At 48.2% G+C, this 24,096-nt stretch overlaps 1 protein-coding gene across 1 annotated transcript in view; it reads right to left on the reverse strand.

The window, feature by feature from the left end:
* Positions 1 to 3,970: 3,970 nt before the first annotated feature.
* RNF165 (ring finger protein 165) overlaps positions 3,971 to 24,096 on the reverse strand; it is a 105,706-nt gene continuing 85,580 nt past the window's right edge. The window contains exons 2-8 of the mRNA XM_039228907.1: positions 19,364 to 19,679; positions 17,602 to 17,712; positions 12,716 to 12,845; positions 10,159 to 10,263; positions 9,754 to 9,849; positions 4,669 to 4,775; positions 3,971 to 4,177 (exon numbers count right to left, since the gene is read on the reverse strand). Coding sequence (XP_039084838.1) covers positions 4,060 to 4,177; positions 4,669 to 4,775; positions 9,754 to 9,849; positions 10,159 to 10,263; positions 12,716 to 12,845; positions 17,602 to 17,712; positions 19,364 to 19,679 — 983 coding nt within the window. The 3' untranslated portion in view covers positions 3,971 to 4,059. The remainder of the gene's footprint in view (positions 4,178 to 4,668; positions 4,776 to 9,753; positions 9,850 to 10,158; positions 10,264 to 12,715; positions 12,846 to 17,601; positions 17,713 to 19,363; positions 19,680 to 24,096) is intronic.

Here is a 24,096-nt window from a genome sequence, read left to right on the forward strand (position 1 = left end):
TGGACGAAATAAAGTTCGCGGAATTTTATTTAAATTTTTTTTTCGTATTCATAGTTGTTTGTCATCGTACCAATGCATGCAAAGCATTCCACTCCCAGAAACAACGCCAAAATGAGGTAATAGGAGTAATAAAAAAAATTAGTATCCTTTCTAAATAAATAAATTATAATTAAAAATGCAAAACAACTATAAAAATAATTAAATAAGAACCCACGATATCTACAAGTTAGTCATAAATTATGATTGTTAAATATAAGGCATTTAAACTCACAAAACCCTGTAAACTAGCAACGTGCCATGTTTTTTGTTTTTTGTGTTTTTTTTTTTCATTTTTGTTTTTCTATCAGCTGAAATCGCTCTAGCATTTGCTCTACGCGCAGGAGATGAAACACGACAGGGGACCTGACAGACGTTGCTACAGCCCCACGCGGGGAGTGTTTGTCCCGCCGGCAGGCGGGAGGCTTGGGGGATTTCTTCAGGAAAAAAAAAAAAAAAGATCTGGTGCTTTTTCTTCACCATTGAAAAAACTGTGCTTGTTCATTAGGCGTCAAGAGTTGAGAATACTTGCAGGGAGGCTGGGACATTTGCAGAAGAGTAGCTTGAGTCCTGTCACGGTGGCTGGGCCAGGGCCGGGCATCCGGGCCAGTAGAGGAGCCCCACGCCCTGGCCCGCCCCCCTGCTCGCGCCAGCCGCCTGGCTGTGGCTGTGGCTGTGGCGGTGGCGGTGGTTTCGATGATTGGCATCCTCGGCACCCCGCTGCGGCCCGGGCTGCACTGCGGCTGGGAGCCCCAACGTGAATCCTGGGGTGGCTCTCGCCCCAGAAGGCACTCATGCGTCTCAGTCAAGAAAGGGTCTGAGTCCCTTGAGTTGAGCAATAGGAGTTCTACCGGGGTCTCCCCTCCCGGAGGAGGTGGGTACAAGATGCTGAGGCCTGAGCCTGCCTCGTCTCCATCTTCCCCAGCTCCCGGACAAGGGAGAGGGGCTTCCAGAGAGCAGAAGCACAGACCCCTCTCCTGTCTTCTCACCCAGAGAGCTGCCTGTCTAAGGAGCCTGGAGCTGGCAGGAGCCGGAGTCCGTGTCCCCTCCTGTGCCCACCTGCAAGGTACAAGGGCCCCAGAGAGACGGGGAGGGGAGGGGAGGCTTCAGGATCCACCCCCACAGTCAGCGGCTGACCTCTCCCCGCTGGGTGATCCCCACCCCAGTTAGTGCCTAATGTTGGCCTGGGGCACTCAGAGCGTGCCCAGAACAGGGAGGAGGAGGGGGCCGCATCCCACTCTCAGCCCCTGAGACAGATGTTGGTGCCCACAGGAAGTTGTTTTCAACAGCTTGGTAGGCACATGGCCCTACCACTTGAAAGATGTGTTGATGTCAGGGAGGATCAGAGAATGTGGGTGAATGTTGGAAGGAAATTTAGCAAGCATCCAATCCAACCTCCTTGCGTTACAGCTGAGGAAACTGAGGCCCAAAAAGAAGGAGGGGTTCTAGCATTACACGCTTTGTCACTGAAGAGCCAAGACTAGAACTCGCAGACCGCAGCTCTCATGCCACCTGGCTCCGCACTGACTGCCCCGACTTGCTAGCCTTCTGAACCAGCCTCAGAGAGAACAAGAGCCCCAGACTACGAGGGGAGTGACCTTCCCTAGACCTCCCTGGCCGCTTCCCAGTCCAAAGCAGGCTGGGGAGAATTCCCAGCGTCCTGTGCGACTAGTAATTAGCTTTCCCCCAAATCCTGACTCGGAAGCACTTTCTGCACTGGTGGGTTTTCCAGCCTTCAGCCCTGGAGACAGGTCACACACTGAACTATGGAATTGGATGATGTAATGCTCACTGCTGTTAACCTCATATCAGAGATCCGCCATTTTTGTGCTATTGTATGTGTTCTGGCTCCTTGGCTACACTGTAAACTCCTCAAGGTGGGGATACTGCCCTCTCTCCCAGCACTGAGCAGGCACTCAGGAGAGGTTTTATAGAACATGAGGCTATTGGTGCTGGAAGAGGCTTCAGTCTGAGTAAGATCCTTGAGTAACCCTCCCACCAGAAGCCCACAGCCCATTCTGTGCCCGCGGGTGTCCAGAACAGCCATGCCTCTGCCTGACAGCTCTGGTTGTGCTAGAAGGCTCTGCCTCAAGCCAAAATCTGCCTCTCAGTCATTGTTAACCCATTGGTACTGGTTGTACCCTTAACCTTACAGAATTTCTTCATATAGGGGATAAGTATCCTGTCCTCCTTCATCTTCTCTTACTGATGTGAGGGCATTGAGATTGGGGGAAGGGTGAGGGGAGGGAGAGGCTTTGAGGGCAGTGCAAATAAGGGAGGGGGCGGGGCAAAGGAAGAGAGCAGAATTTCAGCTGGGCTGGGGTGTTCTGCACATGGATGAAGAAAGCTGGGTTGGGGTTGGGATTTGGTGGATTTTCCCATCTCCATTCTTCTGCCCTCCCATCTCTCTGCTCCCTTTGAGGTCCAGAAAAATTGTGGGGTGGTGCAGAAAGACACACTGTGTGGTGTCACTTGGAACTTCCAGATCTATCTCTCTCACCACTCCTCTCCCTAAACCCCAAGGAGGTTCCCAGGTCAGAGCATGGATTTGTTGAGTGGATAGTTATCAGTCCTCACAACATCTAGGTGAGGTAGAAGAAGTGGAGATGGGGATGCACTGTTGTTTCTCTCCCCTCCAAAGAGAAGGAAAATGAGGCACAGAGAAGTAGAGGAACTTGCCCAAGGTTATCAAAGAGTCAGAGAAAGAGCCAGAGACTAGGGACACAGGGCTTCCCAAACCCAGCCAACACAGTCTCGGGGCCAGGGCCATCTCTGAGGGACTCCACTGGGATCTGAGACATCCCAAAGGAAGCAGAAGGTCCTCCCCCAGGTCCATGGTGTTTGACCTCAGCCCCTGAGTGCTAGCCAAGAGCACTTTTGCCAAAACCAAGTATCTACGAACTATGCTATCATATCTTCATCTTCCAGTTAATTTTTTGCATAGGGAGGCAGTGGCCAAATTGCCTCTTTGTGACAGGGCATAAACACAGCCAAAAGGAAGAAGGTGGCATAAGCAGGGACATCCTGGCTCTGGGGAACAAGGGGGCAACTCTAGCAGAAGGCTAGCCCCGCCCTAGTTCCGCAGGGGACCGCGGGACCCAGGACATGGCTGGAACTAAGTACATGTGCCCTGGAACTGGGGAGCCCTTCTTCAAGACAGAATTTCCCCATTCACTGACCCAAACTCTGCCTTCCTTGCCCTGGTTGAGCCCCCATCTCCTCCTTTTCCTGCCCTCCCCTTCCCCAGACGCCCCCCCCTCCCACACTCTGTGCACTGTAAACATGAGAAAACCAAAAGCAAAGGAAAAATCAAAACCAAAACCAAAACAAGAACCACCCCCCTCCCGCCTCCCAATCCGGGTGAAAAAAAAATCATCCTTTTTCGTCAGAAACAGGATTTGGTTTTTTTTTTTTTTCACCTTTGATTCCTTTTTCCTTTTTTCTCATAAAGACGGGAAGATTTGGGCTGTCGTTGGTTGGTTCAGTCAGGCACCAAAACAAGGAACTCAATGAGAAATATTTGGTGCGAATTCGTAATAGCGACATGTCCACCACAAGATGACTAGAGCACCACACACAACATTTTTCTTAAGCTAACATGCTCCGGCTGCCATCCACAGAAATAGCTAGAGACCCCTACGTGGTTTCTACGTGGTCGAGAGGTATATATACAATCCTTCAAAGGACAGGATTGAGGGGCCTGTCTATCAGCTAGGACCTTCCAGTTCTCATCCAGATTCTCAGCAGCATGGGCCCCCCCTTCCCACCCCTGCTCCGGGCACGGCCAGCTCCCTCCCGCGCAGCGAGGTGGATGGGGGCAGTCACCGCTCTGGATGGGGGTTCGTCCCCCCACCCCTCCTTTCCCTCAGACACTGATACCGCCAACTCCTCTTTCCACAAAATGTGCTTGCAGGCTTTTCCTCTACATCAAATGGCTCAGAAGGCAAAGTTTGGCTGCAAGGGCTATGGCCGTGGGGGGGACCTGGTGAAGGAAAATGGGGTGTCCACTGGCTAATTCCTCCCTCAGCTGTCGGCTCCCAGTTGTGTCTCAATGTCCACTCGGCAGATGGGACATTTCTTGCTCATGGCGAGCCACTGGTCCACACACAGTTGGTGGAAGAGATGCATACAGGGGAGGCGCCTGGAAGAGAAGGGACGATCAGAGGACTGGAGGAAAGAGAGGGGCCCGGGGCTGGGCCAGGGGTGGTGCAACACTGGCTGTCACTGGACCGGGGACCCACACCGGCACCATGGGGGATGGGCCAAAGAGAGTGTTGGGAGTCCTGCCCCAGCATGAGGCTGTGGCTGGGAGGGGAAGTTATGATGGGGAGGGGCATCCCAAGGCCCTCTTCCTCCATGAAGCCCTTTCAGACTGGCCTGAAACAAAGCCATGACTTTGTCTTAGATCGATGCAGGCCACATATCACCCTGCTGTCTTACATTTTGTGTCCACCAGTCCACACCAGAGGCATCACACATCTCCAATGTTCCACGCCCACCTTAGTCCACTGTGGCACACTCAGCACGCACATGCACAGGTGAACAAGCACCGCACCCCTGACATACAGCGTGTGGTTGATCGCAAATGCCTGTGCGGGAAGGGAGGGGGAACAGAAGAGTCTGGCCTCCTACCTCACATCTTCTCCATCTTCCAGCATAGACAGACAAATTGTGCATTTCTCATCTGTGTCTGACTCCTCCCCCTCTTCCTTCTTGCCCTTGCCATCCTGGGGTCTTCGCTGTGAGAAGCAGAGGAGGGGCATTAGTTACCTGGAGCAGACTCACCTGGTGCCTACTGTCTTTCATCCACAGCCTCCCCCTCCCTTACCTGTGAGTCAGCGTCTTTCTAAGTTCTTAAGGAAACCCCAGGCTGGTGTGCTCTCCCTAGACCCTTCTCCTGGCCTCCTCCCCTACCCTTGCCTCAGGATACAGGCATGGTGTCCTGGCCCAGGCACTCGGGGTTTAGATAGGAATTGGGTGCCTAATGAATCGATCCTTCGCAAAACTATGGCTTGTGCATGAACAGCTTCCCATTCCTATTTCCCTCATACTGTCCATTCCTCCTTACATCCTTTCCAACATAGATCCCTGCCTCCAGGCTTCTCCCTCACATTCAGGTCCAGTACACTTCATCCATCCATCCATCCATTTACTCATCCACCCATTCGCTCGCTCACTCACTCACTCACTCACCCTCCATCCACCCAACCTCTCACCCATCCACCCAACCTCTCACCCATCCACCCATCTACCCATTCATCCATCTACCCAACCACCCATCCATCCATCCATCCTGTTTCCTTTCCTTCTCCCTTCCTTCCTTCCTTCCTTCCTTCCTTCCTTCCTTCCTTCCTTCCTTCCTTCCTTCCCTCCCTTCCCTTCCCTTCCCTTCCCTTCTTCTCTTCCACTTAACTAATGTCTACTCATTTATTCATTTATTACTAGATAAAGGCAAAATTCCTCAACCTGGCATTAACTCCTGTAATTTTACACTGTTGGATCTCTTCCTATCCAGAAAGTTCCTTTAAAATCGACACTAGCTCCAAACGCAAGTTTGGACATCAGTCATTCTGTTTATACATACTGACTTTAGTTGTCCTGTTTTAAAGTCTAAGCTAATTGTTTTAAAATAGTTAACTAGCTTGTAGAAAGTTCCAAGGTCTTAGGTGGTGTGGACCATGGTCCAGCCTTCTTTAGGTACTGTTCCACACTTGGCCAAGTAGAATGCACATCACTGGTGCTTAAAAAATATTCTGGAGAGGAAGTAATCTAATCAGTGAATGAAATCAGCCCATGTTTTTTGTCCCCATCTCCACTGCACAATGCTATGTAGTGAAATAGTCTGATAATATCCATGGAAGAAAACTAGCCCTCTGTCCCCTTTCCAGAGATAAAGGCCATTTTGCCAAGAGAAAAAGCTGAAGAGTCACAAGATAAGAAACATGCACAGAATGACTATAAGCTTGGTGCCAGGCCTAGGTACCAGGTCTCCCTGCTCTGGTCCCTGGTCCTAAGCCCTGGAGTTCCTCAGTCTGATATGGTCTCCAGAGTATTATAGCCTCACGAACACTGAAGAAAATCTATGGCTTCTGCTCTCAGCTTCCCTGTGCCCAACACACTCCAACTGCAAATTATGTGATGGCCATTGCAATAAATGTCCCCTTATCTAGAATCCAGAAAATCAGAATTACACCCATAGTCCCATATAACTATCATGGCTTTTGAGTCTGAATGGAGTCATGATGTTCTGCCTGCCTAACATCCCAGCTGTGTTTCTGGTGAGGACTGGCTTTCTTTCAGTTGGTTCTTCAAGAAAAGGGATATTACATAAAAGATACTAATACAAGTCACTATTTGCCTATTTTCTATTGTTTTTCCCTACCATTATTCATGATTTCCTTTTTACAGTTAATGATTTAAACTTAATAGTCTTTCCTTGTTTTACCACATCTAGTCTATATTTAACTATTGTCTCTTTGCAAATCTTTTCCTATTTCCTCGTTTTATTTTTAGTCTTCTAGGTCTTCTGGGTTTTGTCTTCTCCTTCATGTAACTTTTATTTTAACAGTAACTTTCCTCAGCATTTATCTATTTCGTATTTATTTTATTCCTTCCACCCGTACCTCTTTGTCCTCATTCATATTACCTTTTCACATCAGTGTTATTAGTTCTAATTCTGTATGTTGCTTTCATATGTTTTTGTAAAAGTGTTTATTTTATTTTTGAGAGAGAGAGTGCAAGCGGGGGAGGGGGACAGAAAGATTGGGAGACAGAATCTCAAGCAGGCTGTGCTGTCAGCAGAGAGCCCAAAGCAGGGCTCAAACTCAGGAACCATGAGATCATGACCTGAGCTGAAACCAAGAATCGGACACTTAAACAATGAATCACCCAGGTGCTCCCTGTTGCTTTCATATCTTTGCCTAATTCTTATTTTTTTACATTTTCTACAAGACTATATTTCTTCTATATTTTTTATTCTTATATAATTGCCTTTGTAAAACATTTTTGTTTTGTTTTGTATTACCTACTCTCAGTTAAAAAAATTTTTTTTAAGTTTACTTATTTTGAAAGAGACAGCCATCAGCACAGAGCCTGAAGTGGGGCTCAAACCCACAAACCATGAGATCATGACCTGAGCTGGGATACAGTCAGACGCGTAACCGACTGCGCCACCCAGGTGCCCCTCTCAGTTCACATTTTCAGAGTTTTTTTCACAATTTATTCAGGCCCTAAACTTTATCCTTTCATATTTTTAATTCTTCTTGTTTCTTTTTTATAATATTCTATTCCCCTAACTCTCCCTTTATTCTCATCATTTTTACCTCAACTCTTTATATCATTGGCTTGGCCCACATTCCCTCCTCATTCTGTGTGTGTTCTGTTTCTGTCTCCTCACGGCCTATTGCCTGAGGGCAGGTGAGGGTGTGGTCCTGGCAGGAGGGAGGACACCTTGGTCGGTGATGTGGAAACTGCTCAGGGTTCCTGAACACACCATTCATTCCTTCCAAGTTCTTCTCCAATAGCCTAAAGCCCTCCCTGCAGAGAATGATCGTCTTCCACTTCCAGATGACCCCTTTAGCTACTCAAACACTATCATCTCCTCTATGAACACACTACCCATATAGGACACATCACAGATAATAAATGTTGGTTGAAATCACTTATGGATGAATCTGATGCCTCTATCTTGGTCTGCACAGACCAAGATTCACAGTCTTTGACACTGACTCCATGGACACCCATGCAAGCCTAGGACAAGTGAGTCTGATATCAAGGTAAGAGTGGTTCACCGTTCCTGATCACTCACCAGATACAGGCACTGTACTAAGCTGTTCTATGCATTACCTCACTGAATCCCTGGAGCACCTTTATGGTGGCTACTAACACGTCATTCCTATTTTACATTTTAAAGGGCAGGGAAAGGGCCAGAGAAGCCAAGTAAGTTGTTCAGAGTACCTAGCTCTCAGCGGTGGTTATGGACTGAATGTCTGTGCCTCTCATCCCCAAATTCTTATACTGACGCCCTATCCTCCAGCGTGATGGTATCGGGAGATGGGGGCTCTGGGAGCTAATTAGGTTTAGATGAGGCCATGAAGACAGAGCCCCTGGGATGGGATTAGTGCCCCTATAAAGAGGAAAAGACACCAGAGCTTCCTCGCTCTGCCATGTAAGGATCCAGTAAGAAGGCAGCCTTCTACAAGGCAGGAGGAGGGCCCTCACCAAGAACCAAATCTTCCAGCACCTTGATCTTGGACTTCCCAACCCCCAGAACTATGAGAAATAAGTGGCTACCGTTTAAGCCCACCAGTTGGTGGTATTTGTTATAGCAGCCCAAACAAAGACAGTAAGTAGTAACACTGAAATTAAGAGCTGGCCCTGTCTGACTCCAACACCTGGTGATCACAACCACTGTGCCCTAGCACCTCATGAGGAGGTGACAATGGGCTCTGGCTTGACCACAACGAGCAGTTTCCCACTCCAGGTTTCTCAGCACTTGTCAAGCTTTTAATTCTCAAATTTAAAAAAATTATTTAATACTTGTTTCCATAGCAGAATTTATTTTGTAGGGCAGTTTTAGTTTATATTAAAATTGAGCAGAAAACACAGCACATTCCCAAATCCCTCCCCTTCTCAACACACACACATACACATACATGCACACACACACACACACACGTATGCACTTTGCCCTTTTATTAACATCTTGCATTAGTGTGGTACATCTGTTATAATGGATGGACCAACAGTGATACACTGTTATTAAATGAAGAACATTGGTTTACATTAGGGTTCATTCTTTGTGTTGTAGAATTCTAGGGGTTTTGACAAATGCACAATGTCATGTGTCCACCATTACAGTACATACAATAGTTTCACTTAAAATGCCCTGTCACCCACCCATTCATTCATCTATCCCTCTCCCAGAGCCCCTGACAACAAGGGATCTTTTAACCATTTAGTTTTACCTTTTCCAGAATGCTAAATAGTTGGAATCCTACAGTATGCCACCTTTTTGGGCTGGCTTCTTTCACTTAGTAATATGCATGTAAGGTACCACGTATCTTTCCATGACTTAATAATAGTGCATTTTTAAAAATCATGGAATAATATTCCATTGCATAGATGTGCCACAGTTTGCTTGTTTATCCATTCACTTATCCATTCACTTATCGAAGGATATCTTGGTTGCTTCCAAAAAAATTTTATTTATTTGAATTTTAAAATGTTTTAAAAATCAGATCCTTGGGTCCTAACCCTACTCCACATTCCTGAGCAATAACCCTAGAAAGTCTACCTCTATAGGCTTAGGGTACAGCCTGTGAACGTGTGGCTTTAAAGGCTCCCCAGCTGATCCTGCTGGTCAGTGAGGATTGGAAACCCCTGCTCTGAAGCCTTAGGTGTCCATTTGCCCACACAGAGGGTTGGACTTAGAATTCTCTTCTAAGACAAATCTTAGCCTTCACTGCAGGTGCTCCCTTTTCCCACCTCATTCAAATACAAACATTCACATACCTGTACCCCTACCTAATACAGCCACTCACAAGTCCATGTGTACCACACACCCAGCCCTCCTCCTTTATGATGAGAGGCACACCTATCTCCCCCGCTGGTCACACCTGACAGAGACAAGGGAGGAGACCCTGGGAAAGCATCGCAGCATCAGAGCATCTAACCACAGCCCCTCAAGTACGCAGGCTGACCTGCTTGCAGACGCACCTTCTTGTATTTGTGGGGGAAGGTGAACCTCTCGATGGTGTTCTGTACAGCTCCCCTAGTCACATTTCCCAACCTATCCTCAAGCTGCAGCAGCTCCTGCAAAGAGATAAATGTGGACATGTGCACTCTGCATGTACAAGCTCACACACAGACACACGCACACACGCACACACGGTAAGGAGGAAGGACACTGAAAGATGTTAGCGGGAAGCATTCACACAGCCATCAGGAAGAAGTCATCTGGTACTGAAAGATGCCCACATCTCTACTCACTCTCTCTTTTTCTCTCTCTTACTCTCAACCCTCCCATGCCCTCCCCACCAGCAGGGGAAAGGGGGAGGGGACAATGGACAATAATGGTGTCTCCACCAACGCAGCTGGAGCCAGACAGAGGGACAGGCATACCTCGTAGCTCTCCCGCACTGCAGAGGTGTGCCTGCTGGGGTTCAGTCCCTGGAGAGCAAGGAAGTGAAGCTGAGGGTAAGGGTAGTTTCGGATTTCATGGACGACCTGTTGGGGAGAAAATGCTCATATGGGATTCCAAGCTGCAAGAGCCCAGCTTCCAACTCCTCACCACCCCCATAACCACCAGTCTGCACACCCTCACAATTCTTCAGGCAGAAGTGCTATCTTTCCTGCTCTTCTGTTCTCCTCTCCTCATCAAGAACCAAGCCTATACTAGATCAGCCCCAGAAAAAAAATAACAAAATCAATAAAGTAAATATAAATTAGGAGCACCTGAGTGGCTCAGTTGGTTAAGCATCTGATTCCTGATTTTGGCTCAGGTCATGATCTTGCAGTTCATGGGTTCATGAGATCAAGCCGTGCATCTTGGGATTCTCTTTATCCCTCTCTCTCTGCCCCTCCCCTGCTCCTGAACATGCATGTTCTCTCTCTCAAAAATAGATGGAAAAATATCTAAAAATATATATAAATTAGTAAATATGTATGCTTTATGCAAGTATAATTAGTAACATAACTAAGCTGATTGGGCATTTATTTCATGGCGGGCACTATCTAAACACTTTACATGATTAATTCAATGATCTCATTTGGTCTAGAATGTGGGTGCGATTGCTATCCCCATTTTACTGATAGGATAAATGAGACACAAATAAAGTAAGTGCCCACATTATGCAACCAAGTGGCAGAACCACAATTTCAAGCCCAGGTAGTTGAGTGGCCATGGGCCATTTCCTTCCCCTCCACTTGGCGCTGCCTTAGACGGTGAAGAGCTTGGGCCAGGGTCCTAACTAGGAGGGGCAGGTGAGAGCACAAAATCGAAGCAAAAAGACTCGGTAATCAATATCTTAATGCAATATTTTTTAAATCGAAATTAACGCGAAAAGTCCATAGTGAGCAAAATACCAAAAGTTTAAATAAGACAGAATCTCCCCCTGTGCTGGAAGGACACTGCCCTTCTCACCCCACCCTGGTGCTAGCTTTGTATCAGAGGGACCAGATCTGTATCACAGCTCCTCACTGCATGAACCCTGTGAGTTACCCCCCTATATCTCAGTTTGCCAATCTGTAAAATAGGGATAATTCCCTTTTGTGCAAGGTTACGGATCATTCACGCAAAGTGCTTAGAATAATGCCTGCCAGGCAGTAAGTGCTTGATAAACGTTAGCTCCTTTTCTTTCTTTCTTTTTTTTTTTTTTACAAATAGTTTATTGTCAAATTAGTTTCTATATAACACTCAGTGCTCATCCCCAAAGTGCCCTCCTCCATGCCCATCCCCCCTCCCCCCCACATCCATCAGTCCTCAGTTTTTGTCAGCATTCAAGAGTCTCTCATGGTTTGCCTCTCTCCCTTTCCCCCACCATTTCCGCCCTTCTTCTCCCCCTTGTTCCTCCGTCAAGTTCCTCCTAATCCTCCTATACGTGCAAACATATGATATTTGTCCTTCTCTGCCTGACTTATTTCGCTCAGCATAACACCCTCAAGGTCCATCCATGTTGCTACACATGGCCAGATTTCATTGTTTCTCATTGCCATGGAGTATTCCATGGTATAGATAAACCCCATCTTCTTGATCCATTCATCTGTTGATGGACACTTAGGCTCTTTCCATGTTTTAGCTATTGTGGAGAGTGCTGCTATGAACATTGGGGTCCATGTGCTCCTATGCCTCAGCATTTCTGTATCCCTTGGGTAAATTCCTAGCAGTGCTATTGCTGGGTCATAGGGGAGTTCTATTGTTAGCTCCTTTTCTTAGGAGATGGTGCTTCATGACACACACCATCGAGCCTCAGAGCTGACAAGAGCCTTGGAGATTACTCCTCCAAGCCTCTCATTTGACGAACAAGGAGACTGAAGAACGGAGTGGCTAATGGCAGAGGCAAGGGCTGGAAGGGTGAAATTGTGAAGCAGCTGTCTGGAGATAAGGTTCTGCAATCTGTCTTTTGCCACTCTAACGGAATATTCAATGTTGGCCATTCCACTTAGTTTGCATCGCCAGGGACCGGAAGGCCCCCAAACCCCCTGCCCCCTTCTGCAATCCCAGTGCCTGTGGTGACAAAGTTCAGCCCCCTGCAGAGAGCAGAACTGGATCAGCAGGCAGGGCCCAAGGGTCACCTGTGGGGTCTCCTTTGTCCCTTACAAGCAGGCATCTTCATCCCATTTCACAGATAAGCAAAATCAAAGCCCATTGAGGTGCTGACTCCAAGAAATTAATTAAATGAGGGCACAGTGAGGGAATGCCAGGACCGTTCTTAGTCTTCAGCCTCTTCCCACAGACCATAGCCTGCCACGCGCCCCTCTCCCCTCCTCCAGCACCCCATTCCTCCCGCCGCAGCGCTGCCTTTAGCCCGGGAGGTGCCATCAGGCCAGAGTGGGAATAGGAGCGGGGAGGGGAGGGCGGCATCTCAGCAGGGCCCAGGGCAGCCGCTGGCCTTAGCCCACCATCTGCACCCAGCAGGCAGCAAGGGCCTCCAGTTCCCGGCAGAGCCCTTCCACTCACCATCTGCGTGGAGGAGGAGTTTCTGGGAAAGTGGTGCATTCGAGGAGTCGCTAGGTAATGCTGATAGTGCTGGGGGATGGGCCGCACCTGGAACTGGGCAGGGCTCAAGCCGGCGTCCACGCTGAGATCCCTGCAGGGGCGAGGCCACAGTGAACCGCGGGGTGGTGTGACTCCGCCTTCTGCAGGAGGTCTGGAGGACGGGCCTCAGGCCTCAAGTCCGGGGACAAGAGTCAGAGTCACAAACCACCAAAGCTGCAAGGGGCTTGGCGTCACCAACCCCTTCCCCTCTCTTTATAGTGCCGAAAACAGAGACTCAGAGGAGGAAAGGGGTCTCCCAGGCCTGAAGGGGCTAGATCGGTCTATGCCTCACAACCTCCTTAAAATGACTGCACCAAGGCTCCCTCCTCAGATAAAGCCCAGCCCTGACAGAACTGCTGAAACAAGAATCCAAATAGAGCTGATCAGGGAGGGAGACGGAGTAAAGGGAAGACAAATGAGACAGAGGCAGAGGTGGGAACAGATGCTGTTATTCAGAGAAAACCACAGAAGAGGGACAGACCTCTAGAGGGGTGAGGCTGGACAATCTATCTTGGGCCCCTGCCCCCACCCCCACAAGTACAGGAAAACTCATTTCCCTTAAAAATTAACCAGTCAATGGGGCACCTGTCGATTAAGTGTCCAACTTCGGCTCAGGTCATGACCTAACAGTCTGTGAGTTCAAGCCCTGCGTCCAGCTTTGTGCTGACAAATCAGAGCCCGGAGCCTGCTTTTGATTCTGTGTCTCCCTTTCTCTCTCTCTCTCTCTCTCTCTCTCTCCCTCTCTCTCTCGCTGCCCCTACCCAGCCTGTGCTCTCTCTCTCAGAAACAATAAATGAATTAACCTAAAAAATATATTTTTTAAATTAACCAGTCAATGCAACTGCAAAGGAACCAGGGCTCCTTGGGAAGTGGCTAATTTCAGGTCTGGAGCAGAAAACACACAAAACGTTTTGAAATGTCTTATCATAACTGCAGGTAAGGAAGTTATCCCAGGTCAGAGGTCAAAAGGATTCAGGAACCATCCTGGAGAGGTTCCCACTGGCCAGTCTGGACATCAGGCAAGTCAGTGAGCTGAATTACAACAGATCCCATTGCGTAGGCTTACACAGGGAACCCAAACTTCACTTTGAAAACTAGTAAAGAAAGGGAAAGAACAGAACATTTATCCTGCCTTTCCTCTATTAACAGTACTTAAGGGTAATCAAATGACTGACGAAGGGAACTTTCTCTTTATAAAAGCTTCCTAGCTAATAAAGGAATAAGCAATGATTGAATTGTCACCTTTTTGCAGCCCCTAAAAGAGTAAAGTCTCCTGGCAAAGATCAATTGCTGTTTCCATCACAGAAGGAAAGGCAACCAGCTTTCTGCTGGAAGAACACACCCCCTGTGAAGGATTTTTTCCAAGAAATAGTAAGAGCTGAACCTGGATCTGCTCAAACCTTGATCTAAGTGCCAGAGCACAGGGAACGTAGAACAACTGAGGGACGTCTTAAGGGATATGCCAGAGTTCAAGTACAGCTAGCTAAATCCAGAAAAGGAGAAAGTCCACAGAAGAAGCAGCCCAAATTCTTCAACAAATACATTTTTAAAACAATGATACGAGGGGGGTTAGGCATTAAAGGAATTTCTGCTTCTAGCCATGATATACATATGTATTACAATGTGCATGTAGTCCTGTATTTCCTGAATATATTAGCCCGGATCCCTGGAATAAATTTTCATGAGTCTTTCATTTGGAAAATGAGCTAAATTCTTGGATCCTGTTGGAAACAAACTTAGAAATCCACTAACCCAGCCTCCAGATTCCTCAGGTCTATCTGAGGCCTGAAGCACGGCCGTGCCTTAGCCCACGGTCGGAGGCGAGCCAGTTTGGGCCACCTGGGTTCAAAGCCTTGCCTGGGCTTATTCCATTGACCTGCCTCTGGGAATGGTGTTCCATGGCGCACCCTCATGTGGCCGAAGCTCTGGCTCTCAGTATTTACTTTGCAGCCTCAGGGGGCCACCAAAGTCAAAGCAGCAAAGAGACATTCAGGGAGTTCTATCAAAAGCAAAGTCCAGAGGAACCTGGAACAGAGTTGGCCCAATTGCGAGAATGCTAACTGGGAGACAAGGGCACCGTGACTCTCAGGTGAGTGGGATGACCTGCCCAGGTTGGCCCTGGGTGGTCTCTGGGGTACCCCTCTTATCATCTCACCGGAAAATTCCTCCCTAAACCCAGGATCCCTGAAAAGGGGATGCTCATCGGGTGCAAAAGAAGCCTGGATTGGGACTTGCCCTAGGACATGTCAGCCCCTGGAGAAGCAGTGTCCCCCACCTTTCTGCTGCTGCCCCAGACTGTGAGAACCTGGCTGAGGGTTGAAAAGGGTCATAGAAAACCCTGCAGCCCTAGAGCACAGGGTTAACGCAGAATGGTGTCCTGGAGATTTCCTGTGGGCATTGTCTCAAGGTACATCTCATGTCAGCTCCGTCTAAATATCAAGCTAAACTTGGAGTGCCTGGGTGGCTCATTTGGTTGGGTGTCTGACTCTTGATTTCAGCTTAGGTCATGATCCCAGGGTCGTGGATTGACCCCCATGTTGGGCTCACTGGGCGTGGAGCCTGCTTGGGATTCTCCATCACCCCCTCAGCCCTCTCCCCTGCTTACACACCTCTCTCTTTTCTCAAAAAAAAAAAAAAAATATATATATATATATATATATACATATATGTATATTTCAAGCTAAACTGTATTTCCCACTATCAATGGCCTTGAAGTGTGCTATAGTCTGGTTGCTACGCAGACCCTTGCGTTCTTCCTCGGGCAGCTACCATGCTGGCACCATCTCACAGGTGACTCTGGAGGCTTGGCAGAGGCAGAACTGCCTGCAGGGAAGGACAGTAGGAGGCTCTCATTCCCCTCCCGGCCCCACAGGTCCCAGGGGCCCCCGGGGGTGCTCCGCCTGGGCAGGGCTAGGGCTGGGGGGTGGGTAGTCAGAACAGGGCATCAGAGTTGGAACTCCGAAGCCAGGGCTGAGTCAGGGAAGGAGCACCATGAAGACAGAAACATTGGAGCTCAAGGTCAGGGTTGCATTATCAGGCAGGGACCCCAAAGGGGATATATTTAGGATTGATCCCCCAAGGCCTGCTGCTCCCACATACTCTGGGGCCAAGGTGCCCGGCTAAGAGAAGCTGCCTAGGCAGGCTTCACATATCCTAGGAAGGGGGACAGGCCAGGCAGAGAAAGCCCAGGGTGGACCCAGGTGTGACGGGGGCAGGGGCCTCCCCTGCTTCCCCCACGGAGGCCTCTCAGGACCTCAGTCTTTATGTTTTTTAGGCAAACAGAGGCCAGGAGGGCGGGGTGATTGAGCTGTGGGAGCACAGGAGGTCTGGCGAAAGCAAGCAGGCTGGCAGGGCTCACACCCGCACTGCTCCTGACACCTCTCCAGGCCACCACTCTCCACTCACCCATGTCACCTGCCCAGGCCCAACCTGCTGCACTGGCCCCGACATGTTTGTTCAAATCACTCAGCGTGTGCTGAATTGAATTCAATCAGATGGCCTTGACTGCCGAGGGACAGGATTCAATCCAAACTGCAATTAAATCTTCCTGATTTGAATCTGCTAATTAGAAAAAGCCTGGGCTGAAGTTGGCCGCCATGCAGACTGCCTTTTAAGGAAGTGTTCAATTTAACAGAGCATCCCAAAGAACCAGCAGAGGGCTGGGAGATGTCAGAATGTGCCAGAACAACTACTTCCTGCCCGTGGAGGCACCTGGCACATGTAATCAACCAGAATCTTCCAGCTTTTGAACCATTCATTCTTGGATGTCCAGTTTGCCTAATGGTTGAAAAATGACACAATGTATGTCTTTTTTTTTTAATAGTCCATCTCTTTCCATAGAAATGTTTTGTTTGTTTTTGTATTCTTTCAAGAAACATTTTGACCTCAAAATTGCAAGACCAGCACAAAGAATTCCTGGATACCCTTCACCCAGACTCCCCATGTGTTAATGGTTTACTGTTTACTGCATTTTTATTTCTTTCTCTCTCTCTCTCTCTCCAGGTATACATACACACATCTACACACACGCTTCTAGGTGGAGAGTTTTTTGTTCTGAATTTTTAAAAATAAATTACAAGCATTACGTCTTTTAAGCCTAAGTGCTTCAGTAAACTATACGTCTTTTTCAAGGGTTTGGGTGTTCGGATCTGATTCTAGATTAGGTCAGCCAACTCTTGAGCTAGAACCGGAGAGTCAGGTAGGATGGAGGACCCAAAACCAAGCAACGCTGCATCCCAGGACAGCAAAGACCTCTGTCTCAAGTGCAAGAGACGGTGGAAGACCCCACAGGAACCTGGTGCCCAGAAAGTACCAGGCAAAGCTCTCAGTCTCTCTCCCCAGCTTCTCTCCCCAGTCGTTACCTCCAACCCTGCTGGCTCTGCCTCTACGATCCTGTGTCTGGTCTTGCTGGTTGGCCCTGACTCTTCTCTGTGGACCCCTCAAGGCCCACCCCTTCTAGGAAGCCTTTCCTGACTATTTCTGCCTGCCTCCCAGAAACCATTGGCTTCCAGCCCTCATTGGCCTTGGGAGATGTTCTGTATCTCTGTCCCCTCCTCCCTTGCAGGACCGCGAACACAGAGCCCCAAGCTGGGTACGTGATGATATCCAGTCCCATAATGAGCTAATTGCTGAAACCAGGGCCACTGGGGGCCATCTGGTCTTGAGGGTGACCTGGGGCACAGGCAAAGGCAGGAGCTTGAAGACCAGGCCTCCTGCACCATCAAAGTGAAGGAAACAGGATCTCCATGGATCAGGCAAGACTTCCTCCCACCCCTTCCCTCCCCCACTTAGGGACCCCACAGACTCACCAGTCAGTACCCTCAGCCAAATACCTGGGCTGAGGCGTCTGGAGTTGGTGGCCGAAGTCGAAGCTGGGGTGGAGGCGGTGGGGGTGGACAGACACACGCTCCTGACTCCGCCTGCACAGGAAGGGAAGGAGGGTCTGTGGCGTCAGGGCTGCCCACGGCCAGCCCAGCTCCCAGGACCGCTGCGCAGCCTTAGCCTGCCTGAGCCTACAGCCCACAGAGCTGTGCGCTCTGCCTCTCCTCCCAAACTCCACGGACAGGGCCCCGCTTGGCAGCAGCGTCCCCACTCCTGCGGCCCGGGGCCTGCCCGCTCTTCTGAGGCCTCCCCCTGGGTGTGTCTGCTGCAGGCCACACGTCCCACCCAAACTCTCTAGCCTTCTCTGCTCCCTCTGAATGTGGTGGGCTGTCTCCAAGATGCATAGAGAGGCCTCCTGCAGGCCCTCCCACACCTGTGCATCCCCCTCTCCTCCACCCTTCTCCACTCTTCCCAGCTTTCATAGCCCCGGTGAAAGCCACTGCCTACAGGAAGGCCTCCCTGAACATTCCAAGCATGGTGACCTCTTGTCCCTCTGACCTGCCACAACATTCATCTCCGCCCCTGTACCTCAAGCCTACAGTCAAGGAGGCTTAGAGCCTTAGAGATGTTCAGGTCCAGCCATCTTCAGAGTGTGTTCCTAGCACCCCTGGGGATCCCTGAGACCCCTTCATGGGGTTTGTGAGGTCAATGCTATTTTCATAATACTAGGATGTTATTTGCTTTTTTTACTCTCATTCTCTCATAAGTGAATGGTGAAGTTTTCTAGAAACCAAGTGTGATTCTGCAACAGATTGAATATGCAGAACCAGACATGAGAACACAACTGTCTTCTATTAACCCGGGCATTAAAGAGATTTGCAAATATGTAAAAAAAAAAAAAGCCCCTCTTCTCACTACATTTGTATATAGCTCCTTTCCCAAAAAGATATTATTAGTGTTAGCATGAGTTTGTTATTGTATTTTTAAGTGAATTAATAAATATTTTTAAAATTTCTCAGTTTTAACTTCCATCATGGCAAGTATTAATAGTCATAATCCACATAAACAGAAGCTTCTGTAATCCTCAATAATTTTTAAGAGTGTAAGGGGTCCTGGGGCGCCTGGGTGGCTCAGTTGGTTAAGCAATCGACTTGGGCTCAGGTCATAATCTCACCGTTCATGAGTTCGAGCCCAGTGTCAGGCTCTGTACTGACAATTCAGAGCCTGGAGCCTGCTTGGGATTCTGTGTCTCCCTTTCTCTCTGCCCCTCCCCCACTCATCCCCCACAGTTCTTCAGACCTATCTGATTAGTATTATCTGATTTTATTCTCCATTTGTTTCATAGCTGGGCCCCTCAACCAGACCAGGCGCTCTTGAGAGGCAGGGCAGAGGCATCCATGTCCGTTGGTGTCCCTTAGGGAACTGAGGAGTTAGAATCAGGTGATCTTGAAGCTCAGGGAGACATAAGGGATCCCATCTCCCACACGGAGCCTAAGCCCACCGTGAGCATTAGAAACCACCAGGTGCCCAGTCCCCGCCCCTGCCTCTGCGTGGTGTGACAAGGACACACATCAGCTACTGAGGGAACCGCATGGGGTCTGGGTGGTGGGGTCTCTAACTGGAGCAAAAGCTGCCCCCTCCCCCACCGCCCTGCCCAGAAACCCACGTGGTGACTGGCTGCTCAGCCCTCGAAGAAAGCCAGGGCCACCCACCCCCCACCCCCGCGCACCGGGCCCCTGCAGCGCCCACCTCGGGTGCGAGAGGAGCCTGCGGTGCTGGGCTTCCAGGAGCTGCTGCTGCAGGAGGTATTGCTGGTGCAGGGCCTGAGGTAGGAAGGAGGGACCTGTGACGTCCTGGAACTGCAGGGTGGGCAGCGGAGTCAGCGACTGGTGCAGGGCGCCGCTGTGCTGGTGGGCCGGGGCCATGTGGGCGCTGAGGCCCGGCTGCGACTGCACGGGGTGCGCCAGGGGGAAGTCGGGGGCCAGCTGCTGCGGCTGCGGGGGGCCCAGGTGGAAGTGGCGGCAGGAGGTAGCGTGAGGGTGCTGAGACCTTTGAAAGGGGGCACCTGGGGAGGAAGGACAGAGAAGACTCGGTGAGGACCCGCCCCGCGCCCTCCCCGACGGAGGGGATGCCCTGCGGCTGGTGAGACTCCCGCATTTCACTGGAACACAGCAGTGTCGTTGCTCAGACACACTTGGCCACCTTGAATGCCGCCAGGTAGAGAGGCTCTGAGCTGTATGTGTTGGAAAAGAGAGGAGTGTTTCGTTTAATGAGCAGATACGCAAGCTGCCTGTTTTTATAGATGCCACCTAGATAGAGAACACGGAGTCCAGCCTAGCCAAGGACCCAGCCCCGGGGGAACCCTAATTTCCAGAGACGAAACAACAAGATGCTGTTTTCCATGCAGTTTCGCGAAAAAGACTAATCATGAAAAGTCATGTTTATTCAATAAAAGTTAAATAATTTGTTACAATGTTATAATTTATTTAAAAGCAACCATTTCCACCAGTGAGCTGGACTCAGGGTACGTTTCATCTAGTCTCCATGACTTTTTTAAATAAAATTGACCTTGATGACAGAAAAGGTCCAGGTCTCAGCCTGGGGGTCCTTTATTCAGACAAGGAAGAGAACTTGGCACTTCAGAAATGTTCACGGGGGCTTCCTGCTAAACGTGGCCGGTTCAGCACATATCTGCTCCTTCCTTAACCCCACCGAAAGGGGAGCAAAGGAGTCAAGAGAAGATGAACAGATAAGGACAAAGAGAAGAGTAGAAGTGACATGAGCCGACAGCAGATGTCAAGAGAGTTTGGGAAGATGGAAAGCAGATGGAGGAATTTGCAGAGCTGAGAAACCGGAAATCGAGTGTCTACCGAAGGACAGCCAACAGGAAGTGGACAGACTTTGCCACCTGTGATGGAAGGGTCAGGAATTGGAGGTGGTGGCTACTTTGGCAGGCGGGAGAGAGGGACACGGATTACAGGTCTGTATGAGGACCAGTTCTGCCTGGGGCTTCCCCTCTTTCCTGCGGAGGCGCTGACATTTTGTGGGGGAAATGGGGCCAGAATGCAGCAGCCTGCTCAAACAGGGGGGCTTAAGGGAAAGTCTATGCACGGAACTTTGGAAACCCCCTCCCCCTTCTGCCACTGGTCCTGAAAGCACTGTCACCCAGCAACGCACTGAAAACTGGACCCAGAAAGACATCTAACAGATACTTCTGGTTGGGAGGGCCCAGTAAATGGCTGTGTCCCCAGCCGGCCACTCTGTCATGAAGCCTGTAAATACAGAAGTCCATACATGCACACACTCACAATCACATGCAGTTTCTGGACAGCTTTTAGTGACCTACTCTTCACTATGAACAGATGGCCCAAGGGTAACCAGTCTCTGAGGAAGGTTACGGAGTGAAAAGAGAGAGAATGTATCAAATTTTAAAAAGAATAAAACAAAAGGAACTCAGAGGAACAGAGGCAATGCAAAGGAAAAAAATAAACTTCAAAACGGTATAATTGATATCCTCTGAGAAATAAAATGTTGGACCTATGAAACAAGAAGCTCTTTTAAGGGCACCTGGGTGGCTCAGTTGGTTAAGCGTCCGACTTCAGCTCAGGTCATGATCTCACGGTTCGTGGGTTTGAGCCCCGTGTCGGGCTCTGTGCTGACAGCTCAGAGCCTGGAGCCTACTTCAGATTCTGTGTCTCCCTCTCTCTCTGACCCTCCCCTGCTCATGCTCTCTCTCTCTCTCTCTCTCTCAGAAATAAATAAAACATTATTTTTTTTTAAAAAAAGCTCTTTTAAAAGGAGCTAAGAGAAAACAAGAAAGAGAGCTCTCAGACACTAAAAACAGAAGGGTCAGGAGATAAAGATGGAGGAAATTTCCCAGGAAACAGAAGAAGAAAACCAAGAGACAGGAAATAGGAGAAAACAGATGTAAACATAGACGGATGGGTTGGAAGTTTCCATATGTGACTAGTGAGAGAAAAGACAGAAAACAATGGGGAGGAGATTATGAAAACTATTGCAAAAGATAGTTTCCCAAGCTGACGGTCTAAGTTTCTAGGTAGAAAAGGTCCACTGAGTGGCCAGCAATATGGACAGGAGAAGAGCCCATAAATATCCAACTTGTAGGAGCAAAGATGATTTGAACACTTTCCAGAGAGAAGGCAAATAGGGGTCACACAAAAGGTCAGGAAGCAAAATAGCATGAGATTTATGAAAAGCAACATTGGAAACATGACAACAATAGAGCAATTGCCTTCGGGATATGAAGGGGAAAAAAGATTTCAATCTAGAACTCTGTGCCCAGTCAAACCATTGATTGATCAAGTGTGAGAATCGAATATAGACATGTTCAAACATGCTGGGTCTCAAAAATATCAACCTTCTTGGATGTTTCTCAAAGAGGGACTGACACAAACCAAGAAAGAGGAGCAAAAGATAGGGCATAGAACCTGAGATGGGGTTTCTCAAGCCATGCAGTGGTTCTAGCAATCTCTTCCCAGGGGAGCAGGAAGATGGTGCTCCCAGAGGCTGTCTTGGAGGCGGGGATGGAAACCATAAGATAGCCACGAGACTTAGCCACATCAAAATAGTAGTTGAAGGGGGCATGTGGGTGGCTCAGTCAGTTAAACATTAGGCTCTTGATATTGGCTCAGATCATGATCTCATGGTTCATGAGTTCAAGCCCCATGACAGGCTCTGAGCAGACAGCTCAGAGCCTGCTTGGAATTCTCTCTCTCTCTCTCTCTCTTCCCCTGCTCTGCTCACACACACACACGCTCTTTCTCTCTCTCAAAATAAATAAAAATCTTTAGAAATTTTAAATAAATATTTGAAGGAATTTTGCAATTTGACAGAGAATTTGGTAAGAATGTATACAAATGTCATTAAAAAAAAGCAAGGCAACGACAAAAAATAATAAAATACAAAAAGAGGCAGTTATCGCCTCCCAGAAAAGAAAAAATTATGCAAGAAAGTGTAATTATTATGCACTACTTGGTTCAGCAGTGAAAAATATTTATATTTTATATATGTTATATATAATAAAACATTCATAAGCTATATTAGAACAGAAAAAGACATTTCTCTCTTAATGAGAAGAAAATATAAGGGCGCCTGGTTGGCTCAGCTGGTTAGACAACCACTCTTGATTTCGGTTCAGGTCATGACCTCATGGTTCGTGAGATCGAGCCCCATATTGCACGTGCCCACTTGGGTTTCTCTCTCTCTCTCTCTCTCTCTTTGTCCCTCCCCTGCTCACACGCTTGCTCTCTCTCAAAAATAAATAAACATTTTAAAAATTAATTAATTAAAAAGAAAATATATAATGTCAAAATTGAAAAAGCAACAAATAGCATTGTAAGAATTTGTTTAGAAATTTACTTAATAATTTATGTGTTTCAGGAAGTAAATAGCTGAAGAAAAGTGGCATATGCTGGGCTTTGGGCTGTAGGAGAGGGGAAGGAGCTAATACATTACTACTACATGCTATATTTATATGTATATATATACATGTTACTACATAGATATCTTATAAACTGGTGCCTCTTGACTCTGTAAATGATGTGCATGCCATTGATAGATGTTTTTAATCTTTTAAAAATAACTATTTACAGATCCAAATGAAAACAAAAGGAGTTGCTGACTGCCCTCAAATGAGCCAGAAAGGAATTATCTAGAAGGTTAATTTCTACAAATATTCTGGATAAGTAGGGCTTCTCTGCCTATTGAATTCTGGCTTTGCTGAGTCCGGGGGTTGTGGCCTGAGCAAGCATGCACTGGATTCCCCTTTCTCCCTCCCTCACACCTGACCATCAAAAGAGAAGAAAAAGGCCAAGGTGACGGGGAAGAAGGGAAAGAGGGAAGGAGGGCTATTGAGAGATCATAGAAAGAAGTGAAAGATAGGCATAACTGCAGAGAAAGGAAATTGCATTTAAAAAATATAGACTCTAATCCAGCCCTGTCCAAAAGAATTACGATGTGAGCCATGTGTGTAACTTAAACTTTTCTGGTAGCCACCCTTAAAAGAAGTAAAAAGACACAGGTGAAATTAATACTAATAATATATGCTAGGGGCGCCTTGGTGGCTCAGTTGGTTAAGCTTCCCGACTCTTGATATCACCTCAGGTCATGATCTTACAGTTGGTGAGATGGAGTCCAGCGTCAGGTTCTGTGCTGACAGCGCAGAGCCTGCTTGGGATTCTGTCTCTCTCTCTTTCGCTGCCCCTCCCCCTTCTCCAAATACATACATAAACATTAAAGAATTAAAATAGACAATATATGCTACATAAGCCAATATAGCCAAAGTGTTATTATTTCAACAGGCACCCCAGGAGAAAAAAAAGGAAATCTATTACATTGCTTTTTTATTGCGCACTACATTCCAGTGTGCATGTTGCACTTACGGTGCATCTGAGTTCCGACTGGCCCCCTTCCAAGCTGCCCCCTGTGGTTCGTGCCTCCCCTATTAGACAGTGTAGCTGTAA

The sequence above is a fragment of the Hyaena hyaena genome, unplaced genomic scaffold (assembly GCF_003009895.1).
Source record: "Hyaena hyaena isolate Hyena2069 unplaced genomic scaffold, ASM300989v1 scaffold_33, whole genome shotgun sequence".
NCBI lineage: Eukaryota > Metazoa > Chordata > Mammalia > Carnivora > Hyaenidae > Hyaena > Hyaena hyaena.